This window comes from Leiobunum rupestre, chromosome 11 (genome assembly GCF_980474605.1).
Source record: "Leiobunum rupestre chromosome 11, qqLeiRupe1.1.hap1, whole genome shotgun sequence".
In the NCBI taxonomy this organism is placed as follows: Eukaryota; Metazoa; Arthropoda; class Arachnida; order Opiliones; family Sclerosomatidae; genus Leiobunum; species Leiobunum rupestre.
This window is the reverse complement of record NC_143394.1, coordinates 51,086,568-51,103,226: the sequence shown is the minus strand read 5'-3', so window position 1 is coordinate 51,103,226 and position 16,659 is coordinate 51,086,568. Positions and strand designations below refer to the sequence as shown.

At 40.3% G+C, this 16,659-nt stretch overlaps 1 protein-coding gene across 1 annotated transcript; it reads left to right on the top strand.

The window, feature by feature from the left end:
- Positions 1 to 9,346: 9,346 nt before the first annotated feature.
- Positions 9,347 to 10,258, top strand: LOC149923233 (uncharacterized). Its single transcript, XM_090162371.1, has one exon. The coding sequence runs from the start codon at positions 9,347 to 9,349 to the stop codon at positions 10,256 to 10,258; it is 912 nt and encodes a 303-aa protein (XP_090018497.1).
- Positions 10,259 to 16,659: the final 6,401 nt, after the last annotated feature.

Below are 16,659 nucleotides of genomic sequence, written 5' to 3'. Positions count from 1 at the left end.
GCAAGTAACTAGGAAACTTGCCGTGACCACTGAGAATCTGCGTTGAGAAGTGGTTAGGGTTGATCGCATTGTCGCCCACGTTAGGAATAAAATTCCTTGTAACATTGCCTTTATTGCTGTCGCTCCAACTACTCTGCCAATGCCTCTTGGTAATGCCCCTCAAAATACTTTTAATACTACCCTTATCGGGTTTAATAGAATGGATCACCTGATTCGTTATTGCGCTCTTGGCCAGTGCATCCGCTCTCTCATTACCTAGAATACCACTGTGTGCTTTAACCTAATTGAGGGTGATTCTAGCACCATGATTATTAATCAAATCCCTAATGTCAGCACACATTCCATTAAGGTTGGAAGGATTTCCAATGGCTCGTAGAGAAGATAAGCTATCACTAAAGATAGATACCTCTTCATCGTGGAGTCGCTCACTAGCGAACCACTTAATACTCTCCAATATGGAGTACAGCTCAATATAATAAATACTAGGATTATAACTCATGTCTAGACGAAATGTCTTTGACACGAATTTCAATGCATTAAAGAAGACCACAAATGCCGCAGAAGCGGCATTCTCCGATAGCAAGCCATCGGAGAAGATCTCTAAACCTGCATTAGTGGGAAGAGCGTCTCCACTTAAGATCTCTACACGACAGGTTGGGTGCCTTGCCCAAGGGTTGCCCAAGTAAAGAAAATTTCCACCTATAACATTGTTTAGCGCACATCTGTCGGTAAAAAGACCTAAAGATGGTTGCTTCCTCACTTACAATGCTTTCTATCGGGGTTAAGTTGGTAATTACCAATAATGCATCGGTAGATTTTGTACGATACGCACAGCAAACTCTAAAAGCTGCTACTCGTTGGATTGACGTGAGCTTTGGAACCCTTAAAGAGTTCTCTTTCTCGCGCCACCATGCGCCAGCACCGTTGGTGACAATACGCTCAATGCAACCTTTATATACCACTCTCAAGGCTCTTTAATCCAGACCCCACTCGACCTTTGCAAAGCAAGCAATGGACTGAACGAGACGAGTAACCTTATTCTTAACCTCCTCCAAGTGAAGCAAGAAGCACAAAGTTTGGTCCAAGGTAACACCCAAAACCTTGACGGTTTTGACATTAAGGATTATCTCATTGCTAAGAGAAAAAAAAAGAAGGTGATTCATCACCTTGGTTTTCGCAAAAGTGATTGCAATGGACTTCCTAGCGCAGAACTTCAATTTATAAATTGAACTCCACTGATTGAGATTATCCAGAGCTTCGTTACCAAGAACCTCAAGGCCACGCCTCGAGGAACTAGGAGGCAATTTAATTTTTGCAACTTTCGGTTTATTAGAGACGGATGGCTTTCTCGATTTAGACTTTCAGCGCTGTCGCCCAGCCAATCCCATGGATTCTGCCGGTGTAGGATCAGCTGCTGAGGCTATCTCAGCGAAAGATGGTATATGGTGCTCCTGTTTTGCAAGAATTTCGATAGTGCGGTCTTTCTGCTCACAGGAACTCAACAGTTGAGCTATCTTTAAATTACTTGCAATGACTAAAGTCTCAAGCTGTTTATACACAGTTCTTATTTTGACCCCTACGCCGATTGACACCTTACTACTAGCGTTTGTTAAAACAGATTCCAGCTCTGAGGATAGACTCAGCAACTGATCCTCTATACGATCTTCAGTAACTTCCACCACTTCTGCCTCAGTACGGGGGCGCTAACGTTCATTAAATTAATTAATGAATTTACTTGATTCACCAGTTGGTGATTTGGTTGTCAGTAAAACATCTGACTGGTTAGTTTCATTAGCCATGTGAAAAGACTTAAAATTCACACTCGTCCCTCCCCACCCACCATGGAGCCCCACCAGGGGACTTTCATTCGAAAGCCAGAGATAAGACGGGTGGATACTCAGCGCCATGAACCCACCATGGACACCGATTGACCTACTCCTCAGCAACTGAGCTGCTAAAGGAGAGCCGCTTGATGCAGTACCGGCCAGCACGCACCATTTGTCTCAGCACAGGCCAAAACCAAAGAAGCGTGTTGGGAATTGTTGATCCGCAGAGCAACATCCCCTCAACTCCCAGGGACTTCATTCCATGCCTTACAGAATGCCTTTCACGGCAAACGAAAGGGCGAAAACAGCATGTCCAACCTTATTACCTGAAAAACAGGACGTCAAAAGACACAAAACAAAAAATACGATTCCTAGGAAGAAAGTCTGTCACGCCAGAAAGGCAAGCGAAAAATGCGTGTTCATCATTCTTTTTCACTCCCCGTGAAATACTCAAGAAAGGGAACTGCCACAACAGAACTTCATGAATCCCCCTGCGTGGACTTTAAGGGGATTATACGTATTCTTAGTTATTTTTAACTCCCCATGAAATACTCAAGGAAGGGAGCTGCCACTAACAGTACTTCATGTATCCCCCTGCGTGGATTTTAAGGGGATTGAACTAAGGACCAGACCAACAACAAACGACGGCCCTTCGGCCGAACCAAAAATCCTAACACTAAGGCTCAAATGCACCATACACCAAAACAAGCTTACAACACCCTCTCCAGGAGGGTTGCCAGCCCCTTATATCCCGGAGGGTAGCCTTGTCGTAACATCAACGAAGATCTCTCAACTTAAAATATAAGCTCCCTTCCAAGATGATACTCTTGTTGGTGGTCACACTAAAGAAGAACATCTGCAAACCCTGGACAAGGTCTTACAAAAGTTTAGTGACTTTGGCTTGAAATTAAAATTAGAAAAGTGTAAATTCCTGCAGACCGAAGTCGAATTTCTGGGCCACCGATTGGACGAGCACGGCCTCCACCCATTAGAAACGAAAATGAAGGTGATTATGGATGCACCAGAACCTGACAACGTGGAGACCTTGCGATCATTCCTTGGGCTCTTGAACTATTACTCTCGGTTTCTACCCAACAACTCAACCCGCCTCGCACCTCTGTACAAACTCCTACACCACGACACACTCTGGACATGGGGAGAAGTGGAGAAAAAGGCTTTCCTGGAGGCAAAGACAATCCTGCAAACGTCAAATCTGGGTTAGTTTCCGAGAGTTGGACTTTGATATTTTCGATTTAACAATGTTTTGGAATAAAATTATTTGTGAATTGAATATTTTTAATAATGGAAGTTGAAACATTAGGCCTTGGACGTGGTAAATCTCTGCCGCTAGCCTCACATTGGATTAAGAAAATTCAACACCACACACACTCCTATATCCCGTCTCCCTTAACAATTTCCCTATCATTATACATCGACAGAATATTTATCTTTTTTTATTACATTTATTTTGTAGAAGTTTAGGATCCGATTTGTCGGTAAGCACGGAGACTTCACTTTCCTCGGCCATTTTCGCGACTAAAGAATGCATGGATTTTGCGTAAAAACCGCGAGAGGCGCATTTATACAAAATAAATTCGGCAAATATGGTTCTGCTTTTTTTACAGAGGGAAAGGCTATGGCAGATAGCGCATGCGCAGTCGTTCTTTTTATCTATAAGATAATTTACCCCCCTGCATGGTCACTTGCGTTGCCCTTTAACACCTTTTAACCACCAATGTTACACTTGTTAACACTAGAATAACACCCTTCGAACACCACCCTTACACTTAAATAACACCACCCAAACACTTATTATACACTTCCTCAACACCCTTCTTACTCTTCCTCAACACCCTTTCTTACACTTCCTCTACACCCTTCTTACACTTTATCAATACCCTACTTTAACTTTTTCAACACCCTCCTTTTACTTCCTCAACACCCTACTTACACTTCCTCAAACCCCTACTTAATTACACTTCCTCAACACCAATGAAACACTTGTCTAATAGTTGCTGACAAATATTTTGCGGTGATTATTTGACATCGAAAATAAACGATAAAATTAGGCCTTATTAATAATTTTTCTACTGTTTAAGAAACAAGTTCAAACAACCAAATTCATAACGAAAAATCATATAATAAAAAATTTATTGTAGTGGGATAGTGGTACAATTAATGACGAATCAGTTTTCCTTTTGATTAAAAATTAGCCAAATAAACTTTACAGGCGATTTTGTCAAATGAAATTCAAAATTTTAACAAGATGATTACTTTTCGCAATCCTCATTGTTCTTGTTGTTTTCTACTTGTTGTTCAGCGTTTAAGGTTTTGTTTTGTTTTTTACCTTTGCCCTTGCTCGAGCTTTTAATTCTATTGGACGCTTGTTTCAACCATTCTTTAATGATCTCTTCAATATCCGTTTCCTGGGCTTTTATATAGCAATTGTTTACTCGTGCAGCACCTTTAAAATTTAAAACATTTTGGTCAATTATAATGATTTAATTAATGTAAGCAAATATAAAAACAAATTAAAGAAGTATTCTTACTAATTACTAAATCTTTGGTCAATAAAATCTTAAATGACATCACGCAAGAGATTTTCCCATTAAAAGTATTAAAAACTGAAATTAACTCTTAATTTCAATTTCTAATCAACAAAAATATAACGGCTCTCTAGACTACACCACCATAAAAGACTTTGCTACCATAAACAAACCTTTTTTAGGTAAGAGTAATTTTTAATTTTAATTTCTTTAATCAAATCATTTTTAAATATATAAATTTTATACGTGATTTGTACTAATTACGTTTAGTAATTTATTTTGATATATTTTTTTAAAGCATTTTTCTATTAGACTCTATACAAAAAGGCGTATTTTCGTGGGAAATACCGGGTACCTCAGCTAGTGTACTATATTTACAAGATGGAGTGATATATTACAAAAGTTAAATTCCGTGGTATATCTTCCATTCACGCCTAAATCACGTGTAAATTTAATTAATTAATTTGATTTCGTGTTGTAACCCAAATCAACACGTGTAGCTCACGTGTCAATTTACACTAATTTCATTTCGTGTATGATAACTCAAAGCAACACGCGTACATCACGTGTAAATTTACACTAATTTAATTTCGTGTATGGTAACCCAAAGCAACACGCGTACATCACGTGTAAATTTACACTAATTTAATTTCGTGTGTGGTAACCCAAATCAACACGCGTAGATCACGTGTAAATTTACACTAATTTCATTTCGTGTATGGTAACCCAAAGCAACACGCGTACATCACGTGTAAATGTACACTAATTAAATCTCGTGTGCGGTAACCCAAATCAAAACGCGTAGATCACGTGTAAATTTACACTAATTTCATTTCGTGTATGGTAACCCAAAGCAACACGCGTACATCACGTGTAAATGTACACTAATTAAATATCGTGTGCGGTAACCCAAATCAAAACGCGTAGATCTATCTATTGTCTCAAAATCTGTCGCCCCTGAGAGTTGGGCCGTGTTTGTCCCAACACGCAATACACCCGAAATTATCTCTCTGTTTCCGCTGCGAATTTCGGAGGGGGGGGGATCGTATGGGGTAGTTTCGGAAACGGGGAGGTGGGAGGGGGGAGGGGGGGGATTGCGGGTTCGCTCCGATTTGAAAGTCCCGTGGCTCTCTCGGCGTACGTTAGTCCCGTGGCCTTTATGCATCAGCCATTGGATACAGGAGGTTTAACGAGGTATAGGGGGGGTTTGGTGCGACTGCGAGTTTGAGTGGGAGAGTTTCGTTTGGCCGACTTCTCATTTGGCCGACCACAAAATACACGTTACGCCGACTGTCCATTTGGCCGACTGCACATTTGTCCGACTGAGAAGTCGGTCATATGGACACTCGGCCAAATGGACTGCTCATTTGACCGACTGAACATTTGTCCGACTGTCCATTTGGCCGACTGAGAATTCGGCCAAATGGGCAGTCGGCCAAATGGACAGTGCATTAGACCGACTGCTCATTTTTCCGACTACTCATTTAGCCGACTGCTCGTTTGGCCGACTGCTCGTTTGGCCGACTGCTCGTTTGGCCGACTACTCGTTTGGCCGACTACTCATTTGGCCGACTACTCATTTCGCCGACTGCTCATATGTCATTTAGACGATACTAGGTGCGTTTGGCTAGGTACTGTCCTCTAGGTCGCGTTTTAGAAGGCCCAGCTTGGTTATAAAGAACGGGGCTGGGGGGGTGCCGGTCCGGCCCCCCAGCGCTCGAGCGAAGCGAGTGCGCGGCGCCGTCAGGCGCCAATGCTTAGAATACATTGCCCGTTCTATAAGTCAACCTAACACTAAAGACATAGATAAGGACAGGCTATAAAATAAGAGTCAGTGAAATGAGCAGTCGGTCAAATGAGCAGTCGTTCAAATGAGCAGTCGGCCAAATGAGCAGTCGGTCAAATGAGCAGTCGGTCAAATGAGTAGTCGGCCAAACGAGCAGTCGGCCAAACGAGCAGTCGGTCAAACGAGCAGTTGGCCAAACGAGCAGTCGGTCAAATGAGTAGTCGGACAAATGAGCAGTCGGTCAAACGGGCTGCTCATTTGGCCGACCAGAATTTCAGCTAAAAGAGTAGTCGGCCAAATGAGTAGTCGGCCTAATGAGTAGTCGGCCATATGGTCTGCTCATTTGGCCGACCGAAAAGTCGACCAAATGAGCTGTCGGCCAAATGGGCATTCGGACATATGAGCAGTCGGCCAAATGAAAAGTCGGTCAAATGAGGAGTCGGCCAAATGCGGAGTCGGCCAAATGCATCCCACCCGTTTGAGTTATTTTTGCGGGGAAAAGAGTACCACGGAAATTCTCGCATTATAAAGGGGGAGGGGAGTACTACGGAAATTCTCGCATGGGCAAAAGGGGGAGGGGTACCCAGGTAATTATCACATGGGAAAAAGGGGGAAGAAGGGCCTTACTAGGGTGATTCTACTATGGGGAAAAGGGTACCACCGTAATTATCACATGGGAAAAAGGGGGAAGTGGGTACCACGGTAATTATCACATGGGAAAAAGGGGAAGGTGGGTACCACGTTAATTATCACATGGGGAAAAGGGGGAGGAAGGGCCCTACTGGGGGTACTCCGGTAATTATCACATGGGGAGGAGGGGGAGGTCGATTATGGGATTAAAGGTACCATGGAAATTAAAGCATGGAAAAATGGGAGGGGGCCTAACTGGGGTGGTTCTACTTTGGGGAAAGGGTACCTTGGAAATTATCGCATGGAAAAAGGGGGAGGTCGACTATGGGATTAAGGGTACCATGGAAATTATCGCATGGAAAAAAGGGAGGGGGCCTTACTGCGGTGGTTCGACTATGGGGAAAAGGGTGCCACGGAAATTATCGCATGGGTAAAAGGGGGAGGGTGCTTTACTGCGGTGGTTCGACTATGGGGAAAAGGCTGGCACGGAATTTATCCCATGTTAAAAAGGGGTTGGGGGGTGGGGTGGCTGGAAACACACAACTACACACAAAAAAATATTGCCGTAATATTGACAGCAAGCTGCAGTCAGCTTAGATGCCAGCAGTTTACTGTATTTAAAACTGCCAGCATTGGCTGTTTTTTTTACAATTTTGAATACGCTGTTTTTTTTTTCAATGTTGAACACCCTGTTAATTTTACAGCTAACACATTCGTTATATTTACTGTAATGTATAGATTTATGTATTACCCCCAAATATATTATCTTGTGATTCCTATCCCTATAGCTGTCCAGCCCTTCTCTATCAATATACTATCTTTGGTAGTCCCAACCAAAGAACATAGAATAACCTTGACGCGCCTAAGCCGGCAGAATAGTAAATAAATTTTGTTGTTAGATTTAAACCAAGTCTAGATCAAAGTTGGACACTATCATACCTTTTGATTGTTTTGGTACTTGATATGATAGGGAATCAAATGATAGTGATCTATCAACAACTTAAACTTCTAAATGATTTATTGAGTTGAAATCTCGGTAATGGCTTTAGTTTTTTGATAGATTTGACGAAAATTTACCCGAAAAATTATAGATTTTCACTTGAAAGGAGTCCTTATCCTAGTTTAAAATATTATGAAAAAAATGATGCGTCCTGCGTTTTTGGGATAAATATTGAAATTTTGAAATATGTTTTTCACGCCATCTCTTAGTAAAAATTTCAAAATTTGATAGTTATGATATGACAAGCTAAAGTTTTTATAGAAAAAATTATTCCTGTACTATCAAAAAAATTTAAAATTATCTTCTACAAAATTTATTTGACGATTTTTGATAGTTTGATTTGAAAGATTTAATTTACCTTTAAAAAGAGTTGAATCATGGAGAAAAGGGCAGATAGTAAGGATGATGATGTGAACCCTGTGACTGTTTTTTTAACTACAAACCGTTTCCTCCCTCCTCAAAGTGGGGGGATGAAGGAAGAGGGGGAGGCATACACGGATTTCTTTATGTCTCGCTGCAAACGTGAAAAGGCCGTGCGAGGTGAGTCAGCTTGCGGAGGGGGTATTATCACGTGACGGTTAAACTCCAATGGGACGTTTCGAAAGTTCTATCGAAAGTTTCAGTTTTGGATTTGGTTTTGATTTATAAAAAGTTTGCAACGCATTTTTACTTATTACCTGATTTACTTCATAATTATCGTTTTATTGACTGGAAGAGGCTGGGGCTGTACAATGTCAAATTCCATGTCAAAGCTATTGAGCCTATTGTGATATATATCTACTAAACAAAGCATTTGTGATTATCATTATTTCGCAAACGAGGAATTAAAATTGATTGTTTTGAACAAAATATTTAATTATTTCGCTGTATATTATTTTATTTGATAAAATTAAAAAAATTATAGTATTGATTCGATAGGTATATCATTGCATTGGTATGATTGATTTGATAGGCTAGTTTATAACATATTTCATTGATGAGTTTGATTTGATAGGTTTACAAAAAAAAATATTTTTATTGGGCGTATGATTTACAGCTTTTTATCTGTAAAAAAATTTATATGAGAGAAAAATTTATATGTAGAATGCAAAAAAATATATAATTGATAGTTACCAATAAGTAATTTAGGAAAAAATTGATACTGATACGATCGTAAATTTTCAACTACTAACTTCACGCGAGTTAATTTATATATAGACACAAAATCTCGGAAACTTTATTTATTCATTGAGAGTTTACCGCCATCTATTGAATCTAAATCGCAAAAAAATCTATACTTTAAATATTTGAAATAAAAAAAAATGAGAGAAAATTGATAGCAACTCCATCTATTATATTTTGATAGGAAAAAAAATTATCTGCAAAAGTGTGCCCAACTTTGGTCTAGATCTTTTATTTAATCGATTGACGTTAACAAAAACATTACATTTTGTCGACGGAGATGGGATGTTTGTCCTCTCACCTGTCTACAAGTAGTTATCTCACGCTTACCAGTGTTTTTAAGCCGTCTTTCGTTTTAATCTGTACCGAGGCTTAGCGGTCCTTTTTTTGTTTCATCATGGCGTTGGCACTACCGGCTGTTTCACCATTTGATCTTACCACCGACGTCGAGAATCTTAACGCAGCATGGAAGAAATGGTGTATGAAGTTTGAGAATTACCTAATAGCATCGGGAGTTCAAAACTCCGCTCGACAGAAAGCTCTTCTTCTCCACTGCGTAGGCGACCAGGTACAAGACATTTTCTACGCATTACCTGGCAACGAAGAAGTACTGGACTTTCAGAGCGCAGTGGCGCTGCTTAGTAATCACTTCGCACCGAAGCACAACGCCGACTTTGAAATATTCAAATTTCGCAATTCCAAGCAATCAAGCGGTGAGTCTATTGATGAATATCACGTTCGTTTACGCTCCCTTTCTTCCTTTTGCGAGTTTGATGATCCTAGTCTCGAGTTGAAAAGACACATAGTACAGACCTGTACGTCTAAAAAACTGCGGCGTAAGGCCCTGCAAGATCCTTCACTTGACCTTGACAAGCTTTTACAAGTCGGACGCCTCCTAGAAGCTTCAGAAACACAAGCTACGTCTATTGAAAAAACCACCAATCACCAAGAAACCACCCGCCACGTAGCTAATTGGGTCCAACATTACACCAAACCACAACTGCAACCTCACACCAAAGACAACCACCCTCAAACCTGTGGCTTATGTGGAGGAACCTACCCTCACGTAAATCGCCCATGCCCGGCCAAAGGCAAAACGTGCCGTAATTGCGTTAAACTCAACCATTTCATGAAGATGTGTCGGTCCTCTGACAGTTCAAAAAAAGGTACCATCAACTATAAAAAGAAAACTAATTTTGACAATAGGCGACATCAATCTAAACCACCAGCCAAGTCACGAATACAAGTTATGCAAGTACCTACCACAGACAACCTGGATGATGACCATTTTGTTATTCACACTCAGTGACCAATCGCTGGATATCAAGAACAGTTCTTTACCTACACTGACCGTCCAAGTCGACACCACAAAGGTTCGCGCTATCATGGACACAGGTGCGAGTGTGAATATCCTCAACTCATCAGTCTATGAATCACTTCGTCCGAAACCGCGTTTAGACAAGTCGTCACTCGCCATTTACCCATACGGCTCCAACATACCTTTGAAATTATTAGGACAAATCAATGTCAAGATATCATACCAGAAATGTTCAGCCAGGGCTACATTTCACATCGTCAAAAACCTAGGCTCAGCATCTCCACCCATCATTGGCTACCACACGCTGCAACATTTACAACTCGTCTCGCCTTCTACCGTTAAAGTTGAAGTGAACACCATTGTACATAACGACATTTCTCGCGCGCATCCTAAGCTATTTGAGGGAATAGGCAAATTAAAAGGTATAAAAATCAAACTAGCCATTGACCCGACAATACCGCCTGTAGCGCAGCCTCATCGCAGAATACCGTTTCATCTAAGGACTGCATTGGAAACCGAACTGGACATGTTGCAAAAGAATGACATCATTGAACCTGTTACAGGTCCGACTCCGTGGGTTTCTCCAGTGGTATTAATATTCAAAAATAACAAGTTGCGACTCTGCGTTGACATGCGCATGGCAAATACAGCAATCATTCGCGAACGCCACGTCATGCCAACAATAGAAGATATCATTACCAAACTCAATGGAGCAACGGTTTTCTCCAAACTCGACCTCAATAAAGGTTACCATCAGTTAGAATTAGACGAGTCGTCACGATATATAACCACCTTTAGCACCCATAGAGGTTTATTCCAATATAAACGAGCGAACTTTGGTGTAAACTCTATCGCAGAAATTTTTCACAACATTATACGCTGTCTGATCCAGCATATTCCACGGGCAATAAATGCGTCAGACGACCTTTTAGTTTCTGGCCGGACTGATGAAGAACACGACATTGCCTTAGAATCGGTACTAAAGTGCCTCGAACAGAATGGAATTACACTGAATCCGTCAAAATGCAGTTTCAAGCAAAGGACGCTAGAATTCTATGGCCATGTCTTCAGCTCCGCCGGCATTACCATAAATCCATCGAAACTTCAAGCACTACATACCATAACACAACCTACCACGCCAGTCGAAATTCGAAGCCTTCTTGGTCTCGCTACGTATTGTTCTAGATTTATACCGAACTTCTCTGATGTCACCCGACCTCTGCGTATTCTTACAAAAAAGGAGCACCGTGGCTTTGGGGTCACGATCAAGAAAATGCTTTACGTAACTTACAACATCACCTAACCAAAGAAACAATCTTATCGTATTTTGACCAATCAAACAACACTACCTTGTACGTAGACGCCAGCCCTACAGGACTAGGTGCCATTCTTACACAAACCAATAACAAAGGTATTGTTACTATCATCTCATTCGCGAGCAAAGCGCTCACAGAAGTCGAGACTCGTTACTCACAAACGGAACGAGAAGCATTGGCAGTGGTATACGCCTGTGAACATTACCATCTCTACATATACGGTTCCGCATTCACAGTGATAACGGATCACTTACCTTTAATCACACTTCTCGGTAAACCAAGCGCAAAAACCTCCGCTCGGATAGAACGGTGGAATCTCCGTTTAGCACCATACGAGTTAACTTTAGAATACAAACCGGGTAAATTAAATCACGCAGACTATCTCTCGCGTCATCCGATAGTAAACCAGAATAAGCTTGAATGCCTCTCACCAGCAACGGAACATCACGTCTCTATGATCGTTCGTCAAGCTATACCAAAAGCAATCTCGTTCTCAATTTTTGGCCTCGTGGACGAAGTTAAGACTGATAACGGACCTCCATACAACTCTCAGGACTTCACAGATTATCTATTAAATCTTGGTATTAAGCATCGTAAGGTAACACCTAGATGGCCCCAGGACAATGGGAACTCCGAACGGTTCATGGCGTCTTTGGCAAAAACCATTCGCGCCGCTGAAATATCTGGTTCAGATTGGAAACACGAACTTCAAACGTTCCTACGAAACTATCGTGTCACACCACATTGCACCACTAACATCGCTTCTTCAACTTTAATGTTCGGACGCACCGTTCGAAATACACTACCAACATTCCCCACCGACAACACTATGTCTTCAACCCAACAAGCTAACCTCGAACTTCAAGACACGTTGGCTAAATCAAAGATGAAGTATTATAGTGACAAACGTCATAGAGCGAAACTGTGTGATTTGCAAGTTGGAGATACCATTCTTGTCAAAGCCAACCGCACTCACAAACTTTCCCCGCACTTTGAACCAACACTTCACAAGATTACTGAAATTAAAGGTTCAACTATTACTGCTGAACATGACGGTCGAACAATCACACGCAACTCGTCTTTCTTCTAACTCGTTCCGCCCACGACACCTATAACATTCCCTGACTCTCAGCCCAATACACCAAACGGCCCTAACCAACCAGCAACTGTGACACCTACCATTAGCGAGGAGGCCATACCGCCCAAATATCAACTGCGCCCCGTTCGAGTTAAACCCAGAAGATTGATTGAAGAAATGTGAAGTCCCCTAAAGTATTTGAGTTTTGTAAAAGAAAAGGTGGATGTAATGTATAGATTTATGTATTACCCCCAAATATATTATCTTGTGATTTCTATCCCTATAGCTGTCCAGCCCTTCTCTATCAATATACTATCTTTGGTAGTCCCAACCAAAGAACATAGAATAACCTTGACGCGCCTAAGCCGGCAGAATAGTAAATACATTTTGTTGTTAGATTTAAACCAAGTCGAGATCTTTTATTTAATCGATTGACGTTAACAAAAACATTACATTTACTATAAGACTTCCGTTTTTTAAACATTCCTGGCCAACGTTTTTAACACGGCAAAGATAAGTTAAAGTTAAGGTACCTGCTGGTTTCTTAACAGTAACGTTAAATGTACTTAAAACAGTAGGTATATGTAATAACCAGTATCAGAGCTGTTTTTTTACAGTAAGATTAGACATATTTTTAACGGGCAGTTATGTTAATTTTAAAATTCGTGCTGGTTTTTCAACAGTAATCTTAGTTGTATTTATAACGGTACAGATGTTACTTTTGATAATTCTACTGTGGTTTTTTAAGTAACTTCAGCCGTTTATCCAACAGCATTCGATCGGCTGTTTTTATAGCAACATCAGCCGTTTATCAAACAGCGTTCTGCCGTTTTTATAGCGACATCGGCCGTTTATCAAACAGCGTTCTGCTGTTTTTATAGCAACAACAGCCGTTTATCAAACAGCGTTCTGCCGTTTTTATAGCAACATCGGCCGTTTATCAAACAGCGTTCTGCCGTTTTTATAGCAACATCGGCCGTTTATCCAACAGCATTCGGCTGTTTTTATAGCAACATCGGCCGTTTATCGAACAGCGTTCTGCCGTTTTTACCTCTCCGAGGGGACAAAGTCCCCTAGGAGGGGTTATACAACGACCGTGTCTGTCTGTGGGTCTGTGGGTCTGTCAGGCCTGCGAACGCGTTCGCATTTTCGGTGCAAAGTGTAATCACTGCGTACGCAGTTTCTCGAGATCTCTGCGTTCGCAGTTGCTAGTAATTAGGGAACAAAGTCGAAAAACCGTGTTTGCAAAACCACCGTGGGACGGTGAGCGTTAACGGATTAATTTGCAGTCGGGGTTGGTTTGGTGGTTTTGTTTTCGTCAACGCTCGCCGTCACGACAGGGTTAATTCAGTGGTTTGGCTATTTCGCTATTGTAATGTTTATGTGTAGGGTGGTAATGTTGTGTTATTGTTATGACGTTTGTGAGTGTTGAGTTTGTGATGTGTATGTACGGGTGGTATCTCTCCAACTCTTTCTTATTGACTTTTGGGACGGACCGAGTGCTGAGTGTAATGCTACCTCTCAATATCCAATGGCAGGGTTTCCACCAATTGTTCACGGTATTCGTCTTAGTATCAATTTGCGATCGCATCGGGCGGGTTTCGAACCCGAGACCGCCTGTTTGACAGGCGGACGTTCTACCACAGAACCACCGACACTTATTACGTTTCATTGAAAATTAGACCTTCAGCTTTATCGAAAGCGTATTTAATAGAGTACAAAATTTTGGTTTAATTGAAATAGAGCAAGATTTCGTGGAAGATTTAAATTATTGCATCGAAGAAATTCTAATTTAGCGATTTCTCATTTGATTAAAAACAAATGCGTCACCCACAGAACCAACGATAACTTCAAGCTATACTGCAAATAAGACACTCATTGTAAGCATAATAGTTAACAAAGTCTTGAATTTTTTTACGAATGAAATTGTGAAGGCCTAATGTGGTTTTTTTACGAAAAAATTATAAAGACTTAATCTTGTTTAATATAATAAGTTGCTTTATTTCAATTTGGTACTTTTGTTTAGGGTTTTTTTAATGAATGGAGTTAAAGATTGTTTTCTTCTATTATTTGACGTTTTATTTTTGCGGTTGTATATTTGTTTTATCTTTTATTCTTTTAAAATTATTTACTTCTTCCGCAAAATGGTTCATTTTTTGGAGGAACCTTTTTACTTATTTTTTGTGTATTAATGTTTTGAGAACCTTTACGTTTGGGAAAGGATAATTTTTGACGGAACCTTCAAAGTGTATACGTCGCATTTTCAAAAAATTTAATGGTCAAATCTTGTTTTAGCGCAGTCAGCAGATAAGATAAAGGGTAGAACCCGTTAGTTTTTTGTAATTTATTTAGTTTTTTCAGTCGTATATTCTTATCTATTAGGTTTAGCGTATTGGTTTTCAAGCTTAATAATTAATTTATTAACAACATATCGAGTTGGTCTGGTTTTCAACTCGGTCGTAATTTATTTTAAACGTTTTCTCGGCTGATTAAGATGTTTAATGCAGTTCATCAATTGGGTTCGTTTGTGTTTATTTATAAAGAACCCTAACTATTCCCTCTACGGTCATTTATTGATATACGTTTAGTCAAGTGGTTTTCTGTGCTTTGTGAATGGTAAGTTTTTCGCTTCTTGTTAATAAGTTTTTTGGTGGTGTGGATATTTGGATATCTACGATTCCTAATGCAGTCATTGATATCCTGGGTGTGCGAGTCATTATATGATATTGGAAATTGGACGGTTTTGGTCTTTTTCTTGCGGTATGTGTCCCAACGTCAACAGGATGGTTCCGACAGTCTACGAGTCGTCCACTACCAGATATCTACGGTATCTTGATCGGGCGAACGTTGAAATAAAATGAGCGTTAACTATGCGGCAAGTATTTCGTAAGCGACAAAAATACAAATACCCTCTGTAGATATTTCTTTCATTAAAATTGGCTTCGTATTATATTTAACTGCTAAACTTGTACCGTAAATAGGGTTAAAGTCAATTGTGCATTGTTTTAGTACGTCTAACTCACTGTTGTAACTACTTAATTTATAATATTCTGAATAAATTAATCTCGGTTGTTTCGTCTCAATTATTTTAATTCAAATTAAAATTTTATACCGGGCGGGATTGAACCGGGATTACGTTATTAGTAAATAACTCTGAATTGGGGAGATATAACTTTGAGGGTCATCTCGAGTAATTAATACCGCTAGTTGTATTTTAATTTTGATTGTGTTGAGCTTTTGGGCGGTATTGTTGGCTTTAATTATCATTTTTTCGTGTGAAGTGGTTTAAAGATGGTTTTCTGTGTTGTTATATTGTAAGCGATAAAAATACAAATACCCTCTGTAGATATCTTTTATTAAAGTTTGCTTCGTATTACATTTAACTGATAAAATTATTCTGTAAATAAAGTTAAATTCAATTGTGCGTTGTTCTAGTTCGTCTAACTCACTGTTGTAACTACTTAATTTATAATATTCTGAACAAATTAATCTCGGTTGTTTCGTTTCAATTATTTTAATTCAAATTAAAATTTTATACCGGGCGGGATTGAACCGGGATTACGTTATTAATAAATAACTCTGAATTGGGGAGATATAACTTAAAGGGTCATCTCGAGAAATTAATACCACTAGGGACAATGCTTCCGAGGAGAGGTATATTTTGGCTTGCCAACTTGTTATAGCAACATCGGCCGTTTATCAAACAGCGTTCTGCCGTTTTTATAGCAACATCGGCCGTTTATCCAACAGCATTCGGCTGTTTTTATAGCAACATCGGCCGTTTATCGAACAGCGTTCGGCTGTTTTTACCTCTCCGAGGGGGTGGTTGTATAACCCATCCTAGGGGAGGATGGGTTATACAACCACCGTGTCTGTCTGTGGGTCTGTCTGTCAGGCCTGCGAACGCGTTCGCATTTTCGGTGCAAAGTGTAATCACTGCGTTCGCAGTTTCTCGAAGGGTTGGCAAAACCACCGTGTGACGGTGAGCGTTAACGGAT

Bases quoted from the DNA above. Each gene is read 5' to 3' on its own strand.
- LOC149923233 (XM_090162371.1), top strand. From the start codon at position 9,347: ATGGCGTTGGCACTACCGGCTGTTTCACCATTTGATCTTACCACCGAC.